The sequence below is a fragment of the Myxine glutinosa genome, chromosome 13 (assembly GCF_964187855.1).
Source record: "Myxine glutinosa chromosome 13, kmMyxGlut1.1, whole genome shotgun sequence".
NCBI lineage: Eukaryota > Metazoa > Chordata > Myxini > Myxiniformes > Myxinidae > Myxine > Myxine glutinosa.
This window is the reverse complement of record NC_136273.1, coordinates 18,829,802-18,844,569: the sequence shown is the minus strand read 5'-3', so window position 1 is coordinate 18,844,569 and position 14,768 is coordinate 18,829,802. Positions and strand designations below refer to the sequence as shown.

At 40.5% G+C, this 14,768-nt stretch overlaps 2 protein-coding genes across 4 annotated transcripts in view; both read right to left on the bottom strand.

Moving 5' to 3' along the window:
* The window catches only part of CENATAC (centrosomal AT-AC splicing factor), a 480,847-nt gene that overhangs the window by 178,621 nt on the left and 287,458 nt on the right, over window positions 1-14,768 (bottom strand). The gene's annotated exons all lie outside the window — the stretch shown is intronic.
* GFUS (GDP-L-fucose synthase) overlaps window positions 643-14,768 on the bottom strand; it is a 29,815-nt gene continuing 15,689 nt past the window's right edge. For 2 of the 3 annotated variants that reach the window (XM_068133880.2, XM_068133881.2), the window contains exons 5-10: window positions 13,302-13,435; window positions 9,878-9,942; window positions 9,661-9,727; window positions 7,947-8,026; window positions 3,612-3,711; window positions 643-1,002 (exon numbers count right to left, since the gene is read on the bottom strand). In XM_068133880.2, coding sequence (XP_067989981.2) covers window positions 947-1,002; window positions 3,612-3,711; window positions 7,947-8,026; window positions 9,661-9,727; window positions 9,878-9,942; window positions 13,302-13,435 — 502 coding nt within the window. In that variant the 3' untranslated portion in view covers window positions 643-946. The remainder of the gene's footprint in view (window positions 1,003-3,611; window positions 3,712-7,946; window positions 8,027-9,660; window positions 9,728-9,877; window positions 9,943-13,301; window positions 13,436-14,768) is intronic. The other variant, XM_068133882.2, reaches the window with a different exon arrangement.

Here is a 14,768-nt window from a genome sequence, read left to right as displayed (position 1 = left end):
AGTGTTAACGTCGTTTTCATGACCAAAAACAAAATGGTCGTCTAAGTCCGCCATTTTTCAACGGATTGGGCTGAAATGTAATACCAACCTGGTCCTTGGGGTAAGGATGCTGCATGTCAAGTTTGATCAGAATCGGTTGATATTTGTGGACGCTGGAGTGTTAACGTCGAAAAGCTAACGGACGATAGGCGAAGGAGGGTTCAGTATGTAATGAACTCAACTGGACTGTAGTCCAGTTGTTTTTTTTTTGTTGTTTTTTTTTGTATACTGAATCGAGGCTCGTGAAAGAGCTAAAGAGTTAAAAGTTTAAAAAGCGTCCTTTACGCGCTTGCTAAAGAGTTAAAGAGTTAAAGCTAAAAAAGCTAAAGAGTTTAAAAAAAGAAGAAAAAAAAAGAGAGAGACCACCTACCTACCTGCCTGCAATGACCACAGACCTCTTGCATGCAGATTCCCTCTTTTCCTGTTTACTGTGACCAACTGTTGCCCCACTGCCCATTCATACCCAGTCAGCCCACTCTTCTATGAGCCTCACTCTTGTGCAAAAGAAGAAGAAAAGAAAAAAACAGCCTATTTCAACCCCAATAAATCCCACGAAGTTTCCTTTTGGCACCGATAAAGAAAGCGCAAAACAAACGAGTCGTATAATATTGAATCAGTTGCTTTTAATAAACACCTTGCAATACTCCTTTTCATAAACATTGTGGAAAACTGTCAAACAAAATTCCAAATGATATCTGGTATCTACAATCAATTCCCATTTGCAAAAACTTTATAAACTTTTCCAGATGCGCCTTCAAAATTGCAAAATACAACCATTGAAATGAAGCATCACCAATATAAATAAATGAACATAATAGTAATAGTCTTTTCACCAATCACGAGTGATGTCGTGATGAGCACGAGGCAAACTGCGGCTCGAGCCCAACGCTCTCCGCACAAACGGCGGTCACTTTCGTGCAGAACTGTAGTTTTTCACAAACCACTCGCAAGTTTCCTTCACAGCTGCAAAGAAAGAAAATAAAAGATGTATAATGTGGTATAGATACTTCCTATTTTGCAAATTACATCTCAGAGTATGTCAGTGACATCAGAAACTTGTTTTTTTACTATGTTGAATACTGTGCTTGGTTAGTTTGATGTGGGAGGTGTGGCTATTTAAACAGTGGTTTCTTAATCCCAATTTGCCGTGAAACGTTCAACCACGAAATGTGAACAGTTCACCACACAAAGGGAAAATAACCCCCCCCCCCTTCTTTTTCTTCTTCTTTTGCATGCAACACCTACGAGACACCAGGATGACAGTTTGTGGCTGAGCCGAGATTTGGGCTCAGGTAAGAGGGCTCAGAGGCGAGTGTGCGTACCTCGAGGACCTCGGCCATCCTGCCAGCCTCGAATAACCCCTTCCTTGAATGGAGAGTAATGAGTGATGTAGTTTACATTTTCATATTTTTAATTCAACCTTCAATCGAAGTAATTGCATTGAGGCTCACAATAAAAATCCTAAATAGTGCTGCCTTCACCTGGATTCCAAGCCGAACTCTCAGGGAAGGCAGTCTTTGACAATGCCCATCCCACAGGACCATTCCCACATCTCACCAAAGAATTGTTAAATTGTGATGTTTGAAATTGTCACACGTGTCATTGCAAGGTTGCAGAAACAGTTCAAATCCAAAGTTTGGATAATACAAAATGTTTCTTGTGTCACCTTATCAGTTGGTCTTGGTGAGAACTTTCTTCATAAGCACAAGTGTTTACTACGATCAAAATTTTTGGAATACATCAAAAGTCCATCGCATCATGAGTCCTAACCCAAAATAGCAAAAAACCTCCCATTTAGAAAAGTGGTCAACAAATATCCCATGGTAAAATCAAAGATCAAAGGTTCTTCGTGAAGAGTAGGCAAGTTATCGCCGGCACCGTGCCCAAATTACAAATGCCTGCCTCGACTACTTAGTTGAGCATCAGGCCTGGCCAGCTGGTTCGTGAAATACTTGGGCCACAAGAATGTTAGAATAATTGTACCTGTTAAAGAAGAAGAAGATTGCTATATATGGTTCGCACATTCCACGTGCTTGGAACGCAGATCAATGTTTGTACGTACGAGTATGTTCATTAACCAAATGTACAGATTTGGTAGAAAAATAAAGTGATTATTTTTCCTTTTTTTATTTTTGAAATCTTGAAGGGCCATTATATTTTAATAAAAAATAAAAAATTGTGCACCTCTAATCAAATTTATCATCAAGCTTGGGTTTCGGAATTGGATGTGCATAGTAATCTTCCTGTCAGTATTGTGTTAGCTGTTGCATTGATTGGTTGTGTTTTTTGCCATACTGGAGTTTTGTTAAAATTATAAGTGTTGTTATTGTGTTTATAAGTCACAATTTTAAGGAACAGAGAATTGTTATCAGGTTTTTAGCAAAACTAAACAAAAATGGCACGGACATTTTCGACAAGTTGAAGCTGATGTACGGGGAAGACACAATATCAAGATCACGTGTGTTTGAGTGGCCAAAGGTTTGCAGAAGGGAGAACGGACGTGAAAGATGTCGCACAGCTTGGGCCATTTCCAAAACGGACAAATATATCGAAAGGGCGACAATCTTGGAACAATTTGACCGACCTCCGAAACGCCAATGAAAAAAACCTCGTTTTGCATTAATAGAAGAGATCCCGAGAGCTGCGACCAATGAACTAAATGGCCTTTCAGACAATGACTTCCAATGATGCTTTGAAGCATGGCAGCAACGTTAGCAAGCGTGTATAGACTCCCACGGAGATTACGTTTAAGGCGACCACTAAACATAATTGGTCGGTTTACAATAAAAATGTCAATTTCTTTCATCCTGGAACTTTATTGTCAGACCTCGTATTTGATATTGTCATGCAATTTACATTTAATTTTGCTTGTAAAGAATAAATTAACAAGCGGGAATTGCTTTGCAATATATGTCTCCAACCGGTCAGTGCCAATGAATGTTTTTTTAATGTTTTAAATGATGAAATAACCTGAAACTCAAACTTGTTCTGTAACTTATCATAAAAAGCCACATAAGTTTCAGTTCAATACGTTAAAGGGTAAGGGAAAAAGAAAAGAAAACTGAGCATGTATAACAAGCTTATGTGATATTTTATCAGTGCAAAAAGGGCACATAACGCCATGGAAAATTGGCGAAATGCCCTGAAACTCAAACTTGTTCTGAAAGTTATAATAAAGCCATGTACCAAGTTTCAGTTTATTATATTGAAGGGTATGGGGAAAAAGTCCAGAAAACAACAGGTGGGACGGACAGACGGATGGACAGACGAAGAGCAAACCTATCGTCCCCTCCGGATAGGGAACTAATGAAGCATTGAAATTCTTTGGTCATCAATGTGAGGAATGAGGTTAGAAAGGTCAAACATGGATCCCACAATATCCACTCGCTTTGTGGACCACCCATGTAGGAAATAAACAGTGCCAAGAAAGTAAAGCATGGAAAGCCAATTCTTTACAGGAATGTTAAAAAAAAAAAAAAAAACTCCAAATGAAATCTAAAAAAAAAACATGAGAAATATGTGGAGAAAGGCTTAAAGATAAAGAAACAAAGCAGCTTCAGAGGCAACCATACCCTGATCAAATGGAGTGAAGGAGAAGTCGGGAAGATATTTCCGCAGCTTCGCATTGCTTGCGGTTTTCTTGTATTGTCCGTCAGACTTGGTCACGTCAAACTGAAGTGTGCTTAAGGAAATGGTGAATTAGAAGATGAAGTTTACAGATTCTGGACATCCAAGATCATTGAAATGAGATAAAAGATTGAATGCTGTTAAAACATTGCAAACAGAGCCTTTCACCAAATAAAATAAATTAATAAATCGTCACAAAACAAGGGCAAGCACCGAGTACTTCTCTACGCACCACAACCGGAAAAATATTAGCATCTATTGAATGGTTTACTTGAAAAGAAAATTCGACCCAAGCACCACCCACATATATGACATTCTGATGAATGTCCATTTTCAAAACCCCTCACAACTCCCTCTGCCCCACTTAATCCGAGTCTTTCCACCAGAATCAGATCAGGCAGATCAAACTTCCCGAATAAGTGGATTCATCGACAAACTGTTCACATGTTGCTCCAAAGGCAGGTTGTTGCATCTAAGAGCAAACAATCCTTCAAAGATAGCATCGGATTACCTCTCCCATTTGTCAACAATTGCTTGTAAGAAAAAAAAAGAAGAATAGAGGCCTCCACTTTGAAGTGTTGGCATTTTAAAAGTTTATTTTTGTTGCTACTTTGCTTTTTTTTTTTTTTTTCTTTTTTTTTGTATACTGAATCGAGGCTCGTGAAAGAGCTGACATTTACTTCACAAACAAATCAACCAGACAAACAAAATATATAAAAAGAGGGAGCGGAAGACAAGAGAATGGGAAGCACACAAACACTTGAGAGCACACAACATTTAAGAGCAGGGAGATGTGTGGGAGGGAGAGGGCTTGGGGGGAGGAGGCATGGGAAGGGGGGGGGGGGAGGGGGGGAGAAGTATAAAACACAAGGACACCAAGGACTTCCAGGACAGAAGTTGGTATTTCAAAAAGAGTATTTGGGGTGAAATTATCGGGGATAGAAAAGATCAAGGTTTTGGATGGGGGAAGATAAGAGATGGTGGTGAACAGCTGTTTTAAAGACCTGGAGGGTGGAGTGGGATTGAAGAGAGTGAGGGAGTTTGTTCCAGAGGCGGGAGAAAAGAGGAATGAAGGAGTGAAGGTGAGCAGAGAGTCTTGATTTTGGCAGTTTAACCATAAGAGGGTTGCAGGCAGATCTTGTGCGACCTGTAGGAATATTTGTGGGACAGAGCCCAGAGAGAGCTGGGGGAGCAAGGCCGGAGAGGAGTCGGTAGAAGACGGAAAGACCACCAACCTGCCTGCGGTGAGTGAGTGAGAGGCCCTTGGATATTGACGCAGCCAGTCAATGGCCAGGCCACGGACAAGACAAAAACGGTAGTAACTGAACGACCAGACTGACAGGATGGCCGAGAGGTATGTACACTCATCTCCAAGCTGTCGAGTGTGGGTTCGAATCTCGAGCCAGCTATAAACTGTGATCCCAGTGTTTCATCAATGTGTGTGCCGTCCCTTGGATAGACATGAAACTGGGAGTCCCGTCTACCGACATTATTTGGTGAAAATTATAGATCCCACGGTGTCCTTTGTGGAGAGTGGGAAAGCTATCGCCTGCACCCTGAACAAATTACAAAGTCCTGCCCTAACTTACAAGGGGTACTGCATCAGCGGCACAACCGCGACCTCAGCCAATGATGCTACCTCGTAGTCTTGCGCTACGAAAAAAAAAAAAAAAAAGACTCACAAACCAATGAGTTGTGTGTGTGTGTATATATATATATATATATATATATATATATATATATATATATATATATATATATATATATATATATATATATCAACAGCACTGAGAATAACTCCCACCTGATCCCCTTTATGTTTATGTGCAAATGCAATGAAGATGGGTCCTGAGCAAATAAAAAACAAACTTTTATTTATTATTGATATTTACTCTTACTTTCCAACCCTCTGGTGCTTTGGACAAATTGTATGTAAACAGTTTCACGGAAGCAATTGAAATTTAGACAATATTTTGGGGAAAAAAATTCATTTTTGTTTTTTTTGTGAAGAACTGCAATGCAGTCCATTTAACCAATGTCATGTGACCGTGTGTGTAGGAGAATCTCGAATTTGTGACGCTCCGATATCACGATAACTTTAGCTATGTAGAGCTGAGCTGTGTTTGGACAGTATGTTTGTTACAAAGTATGCTCTAAAGTCTAAACTGTATAGTTTTGATTATTTTGAGCGACAGTACTTTGGTTTACGGAACCGAGAGACGTGTGTTAGCATCCTGACACAGAAGTGACGCGATGCTTTGTGGACAAATTACCGACGAGAGTCACCGCTGTTCCGCACAGTGAACGGTATGGTGTGTGCGTCGTTGTATTGCGAATATGAACGACCGATTTGTGCGATTATGATTTGTTGAAGTTATGGTGGTAAAGATATGCATTATGAATGGGTATTTGGTATTTTTCATATTGAATAAACATGAGCTATACAGTTTAAAGTGGGACTGCTGAGACTCTGTTCCCAGTTTCAATTACTTTTAACGATCCATAAACAATAATATGACCATGTAATGCACTCAGTAGAGGGCAAACTGAACAGTTTACATTTTGTATCCCACTGATAGAGGCTAGATCTGGATCCGGATCGAAAACAAAATCAAAAAATAAATAAATAAAAAAAACTCGTTTTCGTCACATAACCAACTCATCCACCAAGTTTTGTCATAACCCGTCCACAACTTTTTGAAATATCATTCTACACATATCGTTTTTGGCCATATCACTCAATGGTGAAGCGTCGCTTAAAAAAATTAAAGATTCTCGTGTCTGGATTCGGATCTTCACCAAAATCAAATCGATTTGTCCTCGTCACACACCCAACCTGTCCACAAAGTTTCTTCCAAATCCGTCCATAACTTTATGAGATATTGTGCTAAATATCGGTTTTATTCCTACCACTCAATGGTGTAGAATCACTTTTTCTTTTATTTTTTAATTCTCTGATCCGTATCCAGATTCGAATCTTCACTAAAATCTAATCATTTCGTCCTTGTCACATACGCTACCTCTCCACCAAATTCTGGCCAAATCCATCCATAACTTTTGAATAAACCATCCATAACCTGCTCACATCCAAACAAACACACAAACAGGCAAACGAGGGCGAAAACATAACCTCTGTCCACCTTTGGTGTTCGAGGTAAGCATAGGTTCCCTTACAAGGAACTTTAATGCAGGAAGAGGCCATTAAGCCCATCAAAGGCTGCGCTATTATTGCCAACCTAAGGTTATTTGTCCTTGCTGGTATCTTTTAAAATGCTGAGCATCAAGAAAGGAAGCAGCACGTACCACGTTTAAAGTCTTTGGTATGACTCTGGTGAGGTTCGAGAATCTGTGCTGTTTCATGGAATGGTGGCACATGATTTTAATTGGAGTGGAGTCAGGTCACCTGTCCAGCCAATGGGTGTAAAGCAGTGGGTGGAGTCAGGCAAGCTGAAAACTGAGCCATGTATAATATGTGATATTTTTGAAGTTCAAAAAGGGCTTAACTTTGGGGAAACACCCCAAAACTCAAACATATTCTTTAACTCATAATAAGCCATGTACCACGTTTCAGTTGAATATGTTAAAGGGTAAGGCCAGAAAGTCTGAAAAACCACAGGTGGGCCGGAACGTGTACGTAATTAATTCCACAGAACACACATTCTCTGCAGAGTTCTGCAGACGTCTAATTAATTCTATGGAACAACCGACGTCTCCTCAGAGTTCTATATAATTCATTCGGTCCTCGAAAAATTATAGAGTTCTGTAGAAATTCTGCAGAACATTTTTGAAGGGGGACAGATGGACAGACAGAGAGCAAACCTATAGTCTCCTCTGGTCCCAAAGTTATAGTCCCTAGAGCAAGCCTACAGTGTTTTTAACCCAAGTATTTGCAAGAACTACCAGGCCAGGCCTAATGCTCGATTGAAGTCTATTCAGGAAATTTCGAATTTGGCCAGGGTGCTGGCGATGGACAATTCGCCTACTCCTCATGAATGACATCATGAGATACGAGTCCATAAGCTAATGCTAACAGATGGGAAATCCAGCTTATTCCATCCGAAGGACAGCACGCATTGATGCAATGGCTCTGTCGACCAAGCAGCAGTCTGGCCGAGAATCAAACCCATGCTTGATAGCTCAAAGCTAAGTGTGCTACCTACTTCTGACACCATCCTGTCACACCTGAATCTTCCCATTATTTATATTCGGGCGAAAATTTGCACTTTGGAATTCTAACCAATAAAATGAAGCTTATTAAATATTATAACTGTGAAGGATACTGCAATCTGTCCTTGGAAATCCATCCCAGCAGCCACCGCCTCGGCAACTTCTTTGATGGAGACTTCATCTTCCTCTCCCACTGCCCAAATAATGCCATGTGAGTCGCCACAGGGCGTAGAATGCCATTTACATTAAAGAGATCAATGCTTTACGGGACTTTTCAAAATGAGGAAAGAAATGGTGATAAGTCAAAGCATTTGAAAGTTAAAAATAACAAAGATAAATAAAAAAAATAAAAAAATTAACAATACAAGACAGTACACACTCGGCAAGACAGAAAGGTAGACAACTTAGGCCTGATGTCTCGTCAATGTTTAAGCCAGGAGTCACAGTTAAAATGCTGTTAAAGGATGAAGTGGCGGTTTGATTAAGGATCAAGTGTAATGCGTATTTCTCATTGCAGCTCAAAATAGGCTGGAATGTAAAAACCCAGAATCGATAGTTTAGGATCATGATCCATGGAGAATACAAATGAATTCTCCTTGTCGAGCAGCAGCTTTCTTTGCTCTTCTTTTTATATTTTTCCAACATGATTGAAGTTTATCATTTCCACACCAGCAAAAACCCGTGGAAAAAATACCACCATATAAAAGGGGGTGGGGGAGAGGAATGAAGCCTTTTATTCTTGCACTAGTCGAAAGAGCTCAAATATGGGAGGTCATATATTTCTTAACAAAGAATAAAACATTTTTCTGGACCATTCAAGGCAGCAGTCTGTTGCTTATACACCACCCAGCTTCATTTTTACACACTTGTTTAACTTCATCTGAACTTTGTTTGTTTGTCGCTTTTCAAATCTTTGAGCCGTTTGTTTTCTAGGTTCTATACATCCTGTGAAGAGGAACAGGTTGAGATGGTTTGGTCATGTGTTGAGGAAGGATGAAAGTGACTGGTTGAGAAGAGTGATGGAAATGAATGTAGACGGAAGTAGAGGACAGGGAAGACCGAGAAAGACTTGGCTAAAGATGGTGGAAGAAGAAATGCGGGCAAGGGGGTTAACAAGGAGAGATGCAGAAAATAGGGCAAAATGGAGAAGATTGTCATGGGGGCCGCAAGGCTAACCCCCGCTCTAGGAGGGAAAATGGCCTTAAAATGCATGTTGTTGTTGTTGTTGTATACATCCGAGAGAGCTGAAATTTGGCCCCCGGTCCTCTTTTCTGGTACATTTTCATGTATCAAAATGTAATACAAAATTTTTATTTTTTTTAAATAAAAAAAGGGTTGAAAACTTTTCTCTTTTTTTTTTAATCAAAGTGTGTAGCCCTAAAACATTTTTTCGTTTACTTATTTTAAATCTGTTTAAAAAATAAATATGTAATACTCATACTTTATTCAGAATTGGACTTTCTCTTCATTGGAGGACCATGTTTCTTTATTTTCACAGTTGCAATGACTGTCCGTGCGTTTATGGCGAAACTTGAGAACACGGGAAACTCATCAACCAAACCTATCAGTGTTTCCCTTTCAAAACGCAGTAAACTCCAATTGCTTTTCCATGCTAATGAGTGAACGAGGCAACAAATCCAAATGCTACATGGAGACGCCTGCTTTAGTTAAGCAGAGAAATTATTTTACACAAGAAATTGGTTTTAAAAATGATTGGAGGTTCATTATAAAGAGAATTCAACCAAGAATGGATCAGTATTTGAATTTCACTTATTTGAGCCGTGGACGATAAATAGTACTCAAGGGAGAGTCAGCATGCTGTCATACCTGATAAAATGATCGGTTCTATCTCCTCATACTTGAGCAACACCCAAACAATCAACCGAGCCAGGTCCTAGAAACACAAAAGATAATTAAACTTGAGAGTCCAACCCAAACAAAGCTAACACGAGAAATCAATTTGTTCAGCTGAACCTCCGTCACAGAGTTGCAATGGACATCGGGCAGCCAAACTCGGCCTATTGTGGTGGCGAGTACAAATTACCATGGAGTAGATGAACTGCCGGCGTGGTTTGCCAGTTCCCCACACAACCAATGGGCTTCCATCTCCTGTCAGAAACAAAAACAATTATATATTTTAATTTATTTTATTTTATAGGGTCGAAGGCTCATGAAGAAGCTGTAACACAACTCAATCATGCAGGCAAGTACATAAAACAACGCACTATTGACTTCAGACGAACACAGCTGCTGAGCTTAAGGGAAATTACATCACTTCCTGGGGGAACTCTGGATAAGAGCAGCACCATCTTTTTGACCTCACTTTTCTTTCCACACTCAGCAGTGCAATCAAGGAGAAATCTCCTCCTCCGCACGGACGCCAATGAATGGGGTCTATCCGTGCTGTATCCTCCAAATGCTGAGCATACAAGTAAGGAAGAAGCACTACCTTTTTTTTTTTTTTTGGTACGACTCAGCGAGGGTCGAAATCAAACCGCCGAACTCCCAGACTCAGCTGACGCTCCAACCATTATGCCACAAAGTCTGGTCACGACTTACTTGGTCAAGCTGTGAAATGGCTCAAACATTGCAAACCCACATCTCTCTCTAACTGTAATTTCCAAAGATGAAGCATTTTCACCAATACATCAACTACTAGCTTCCCAAGTGAGTAGGATGCCTTCGGCGACAAACTGAAGCAATAGCACACATACTATTTCCGGAAAAAGTAATAAAAGTTTTTGAGGAAGTAACAAATCTGCTTTTTTAAAAGGGGAAGATCATAAGTGTTTGGAAATGCATGCGAAGGTAAAGAGTTCCAGAGTTTGGCAGTGGAGGGGAAGAAACAACCATCATAACAGCCCACCCTTGAGTTGCCAATGATCACACTAATCATGTGATGTAGTAACCACCCATCCAGTTTACGTTTTGCATCCCACTCAAAGGTCAGTTTGCATCCGGGCTTGAAACAAAATCTAACAAGAAAGAGCAATCAGAGATTGCAAACCCTCGCCAGGATGTATTTTCAGTGGTTTTTTTAAGGCTTTTGTGTTAAAACAAATATGGCGGCCGAACCACGTGACCGATGGTCATAATTTTTTTTTTCTAAACTAATTTATTCCGAGATTATGCTCAGGAAATTTCAATTTGATCGGATGAAGTTTTGTACTTGTCGAATTATGACGTTATAATTGAGGGACCTATGACATCATCATTAACATGTTTTATTCCCCACGGAGAGTTCTTTACAATGAGCCATGTCTCAATTTTTTCTATTCAGTGCTTTCGGAGATATAGAGGTGCAAAGTTTTTTGGTTTTTCCAAGATGGCTGCCGAACCACGTGACCGATGACGTCATCATTATTTTTTTCTCCACCAATTTATCCCTTGATGATGCTCAAGGAATTTCATCTTGATCGGATGAAGTTTTGTACTTGTCGAACAAGCATTCTGAGTATTGCGCTGCAATACCTGTCCCCGACCGGCAGTCTGTCGTCCGGAAAACTGTTGGGGAAATTACACGTATTGCACTGTGTGAATTAATTATATAATTACCAACTCACGGTCTGAGGTAACTCGGCTAAAAATTATCCGATTTGCACCAAATAAAGTTCATGAATGGTTGCACAGACCCCTACTTCTCACTAAAAGTGGAAACAGAATGTAAATTGGAGTTAAAATAAGCCCGCAAGGTCGCTCCGTGGAGCGGCCTGCACGTATTGCACTGTGTGAATTATATAATTACTAACTCAGGGTCTGAAGTTCAAAGTGCCATAACTTTGTCAAAAATTATCGAAACGTCGTGAAGTTCGAACTTGATCTGTAACTTATCATGAGGAAACCATGTACCAAGTTTGAAATCATTAGCATTCAGAGTTTAGAAAAAAAGTCCAGAAAACTTCTTTGCGTGACGGACTGACAGACTGGGGGACTGACGGACGGACAGACGGAGGGACGGCGTGCAAACCTATAGTCCCCTCCGGTGTACACCAGTAGGGGACTAATTATGACATCATAATGGAGGCACCTATGACATCATCATTGACATATTTTATTCCCCATGGAGAGTTCCTTACAATGAGCCATGTCTCAATTTTTTTCTATTCACCGCTTTCTGAGATATGGAGGTGCAAAGTTTTTCGATTTAGCCAAGATGGTGGCCGAAGCACGTGACCTATGACGTCATAATTATCATAAAAAAATTATACAGGTGGAGTTGCACCTATGGTGAAAATTTCCTGTCAATTGGAGCAACCGTTGCAGAGAAAATCATATTTATTCTGTGCAGAAAAACAAACGGACTCAAATGCAATACCCTCTCCTCTGGCGAGGGTAACTAGAACGGCACTCAGTAGAGAGCATACCTCCACCAGGTGAACAGTTTACGTTTTGTATCTTAGAGCAGACCAGAAAATCACAAAACAGAATCACATTTAATCAAAATCATCCATCCACAACTTTTTGAGATATCCTGCTATATGTTGGTTATAGCCCTATCACTCAATGGTGAAGAATCACTTAAAAAAAAATTTTAAAATCTCATATCCGAATCCATATTCAGATCTTAACCAAAATCGAATCGATTCTTTCTTGTCACACACACAACTTGTCAACCAAGTTTCGGCCAAATCCATCCATAACTTTTTTTAGGTATCCTGTTATGTATCGTTTTTGGCCCTATCTGCCAATGGTGAAGAATCACTTAAGAAATTAAATAATTCTCATATCCGAATCCATAGTCAGATCTTAACCAAAATCGAATCGAATCTTCCTTGTCACATACACTACCTGTCCACCAAGTTTCGCCCAAATCCGTCCATAAATTTTTGAGATATCTTGCTATGTATCGTTTTTGGCCCAATCTCCCAATGGTGAAGAATCACTTAAAAGATTCTAGCAGCCAGATCCGAATCCGGATCTTCACCAAAATCAAATCATTTCGTCCTTGTCACATACGCTACATCTCTGCCAAATTTCGTCCGAATCAGTCCACAACTTTTTGAGATATCTTGTTCACAAACAAACGGACAAACAGACAAACAGACAGGGGTGAAAACAACCTCCATCCACCGTTGGTGGCGGAGGTAATCAAGTTGTTATTGTCACCTACTCATCTCATCCACCATGTTTCATCCGAATCCATCCACAATTTCTTTAAAATTCCTTTAACATTATTTTACGCAGATCTTCACCAAAACCAAATTCGTCCTCGTCACAAACCCAACCTGCCCACCAAGTTTCGTCCAAAGCCATCCTTAACTTTTTGTGATATCCTGTTCACAAACAGACAAACAAGCAGGGATGAATACATAACCTCCGTCCACCGTAATTATGACAGCTGTTTGAAAGGTTGCACATCATTATGGACCACCCTGTACTTCGGAAACTTTAAAAAAAATAATTGTACAGAAGATTGTGAATATGACATGAGGGTAGACAGAGGGGAAGCAATGGCATTTATAAATTACTTTTTGCAATGTAGGCCTTGTGCACAAGCCCTGGAAGAACATGACCATCCTCGATGTTGAAGTTGTCATCGGGGCCAAACACATTGGTTGGAATTATGGATGTGAAGCGGCATCCGTGCTGTTTGAAGTAAGCCCTGGAACAGCATCAGCAACTCAATGACCCTCAACAATCACCAATAAACTCCAATACATTCAGAACTCCGCTGCCCGTCTACTCACCCATTCCCGGACCCGTGACCACATCACCCCCGTCCTTTACAAGCTTCACTGGCTCTCCATCTCCCAGAGAATCCAGTACAAAATCCTCCTCTTGACCGACAAAGCCCTCCATAACCTGGCCCCATCCTACCTGACTGACCTCCTCTCCAGACACACTCCCACCCGCAACCTCCGCTCTGCTGGTACCAACCTCCTGACCCCCCCCCCCCCCCCCATCCGGACCAAATTCAGATCCTGGGGGGACAGGGCCTTCTCCATCGCTGCTCCCACCCTCTGGAACTCACTACCTCACACCATCAAAGACTCCTCCTCACTCACCACATTCAAAACATCACTCAAGACCCACCTGTTCAACACTGCATTCAACATTTAACCCACAGCATTTAACCCCTGACTATCTCTTCTCCTTCTCCCTCCTTTGTGCTTTGAATATTTCCCTATTGATTCTTCTTTTTTGCAATTGTTTTTATGTTTTGCTATGCATTATGTTTTGCACTCTGTCAAAGCGTCTTTGGGCTTCCTGAAAAGCGCTATATAAAATAAATGCATTATTATTATTAATGAAGCAAAATGACTATCACAGGGCACATTTCGAAACTATCCAACAATTTTCAAGGTAATTATAGTTTATTTAAACAGAATGATCAATGCAACTCAAAACAAGAAAAAGAAGAATGACTTAGTAAAACATTCACTCAAAATTATGTAAGGTGACCCAACTTGCTGCTGTCCATGATTTACAAAACTTTACACAAGTTGAAGTCGGCCTTCTTTGCATGCGAGGCAATATTCATTGTATTGGAAGATGATGACAGCATGGAAAGAGTGAAAAGTGATGGAATTTTGTTATTGCAATGAAGATGTTCACTCAATTGCTTATAGGGCCAAATTATGTGCTCAAATGTGGGAGGTTAAAAATAACACCGTAGTGGACTGACAGATATTTCCCCATGGTTTCTGCGAAGATTTTACAATAAATTACCTGAATTTGAGGTGAAACCCCCCCCATTCAGCCTCTTATAGGGGCGGATCCATGTGGGGAGCACAACCCCATGAGTCCTTAATGTTCTGATGTGTCGCACCAAATTTGGTCCATATCGGTCATGTAGTTTGTGAGGAAAATGTGTTTTAGTGCATATGAGGGATTAGAGGAAGGAGCCTGTGGCCACCTTTCCAGGGGAGATACGGCCATGGGGAACACAACTTAAGGTTAAGGCATGGTCACGATGCCACATGACCAGTTTGGTC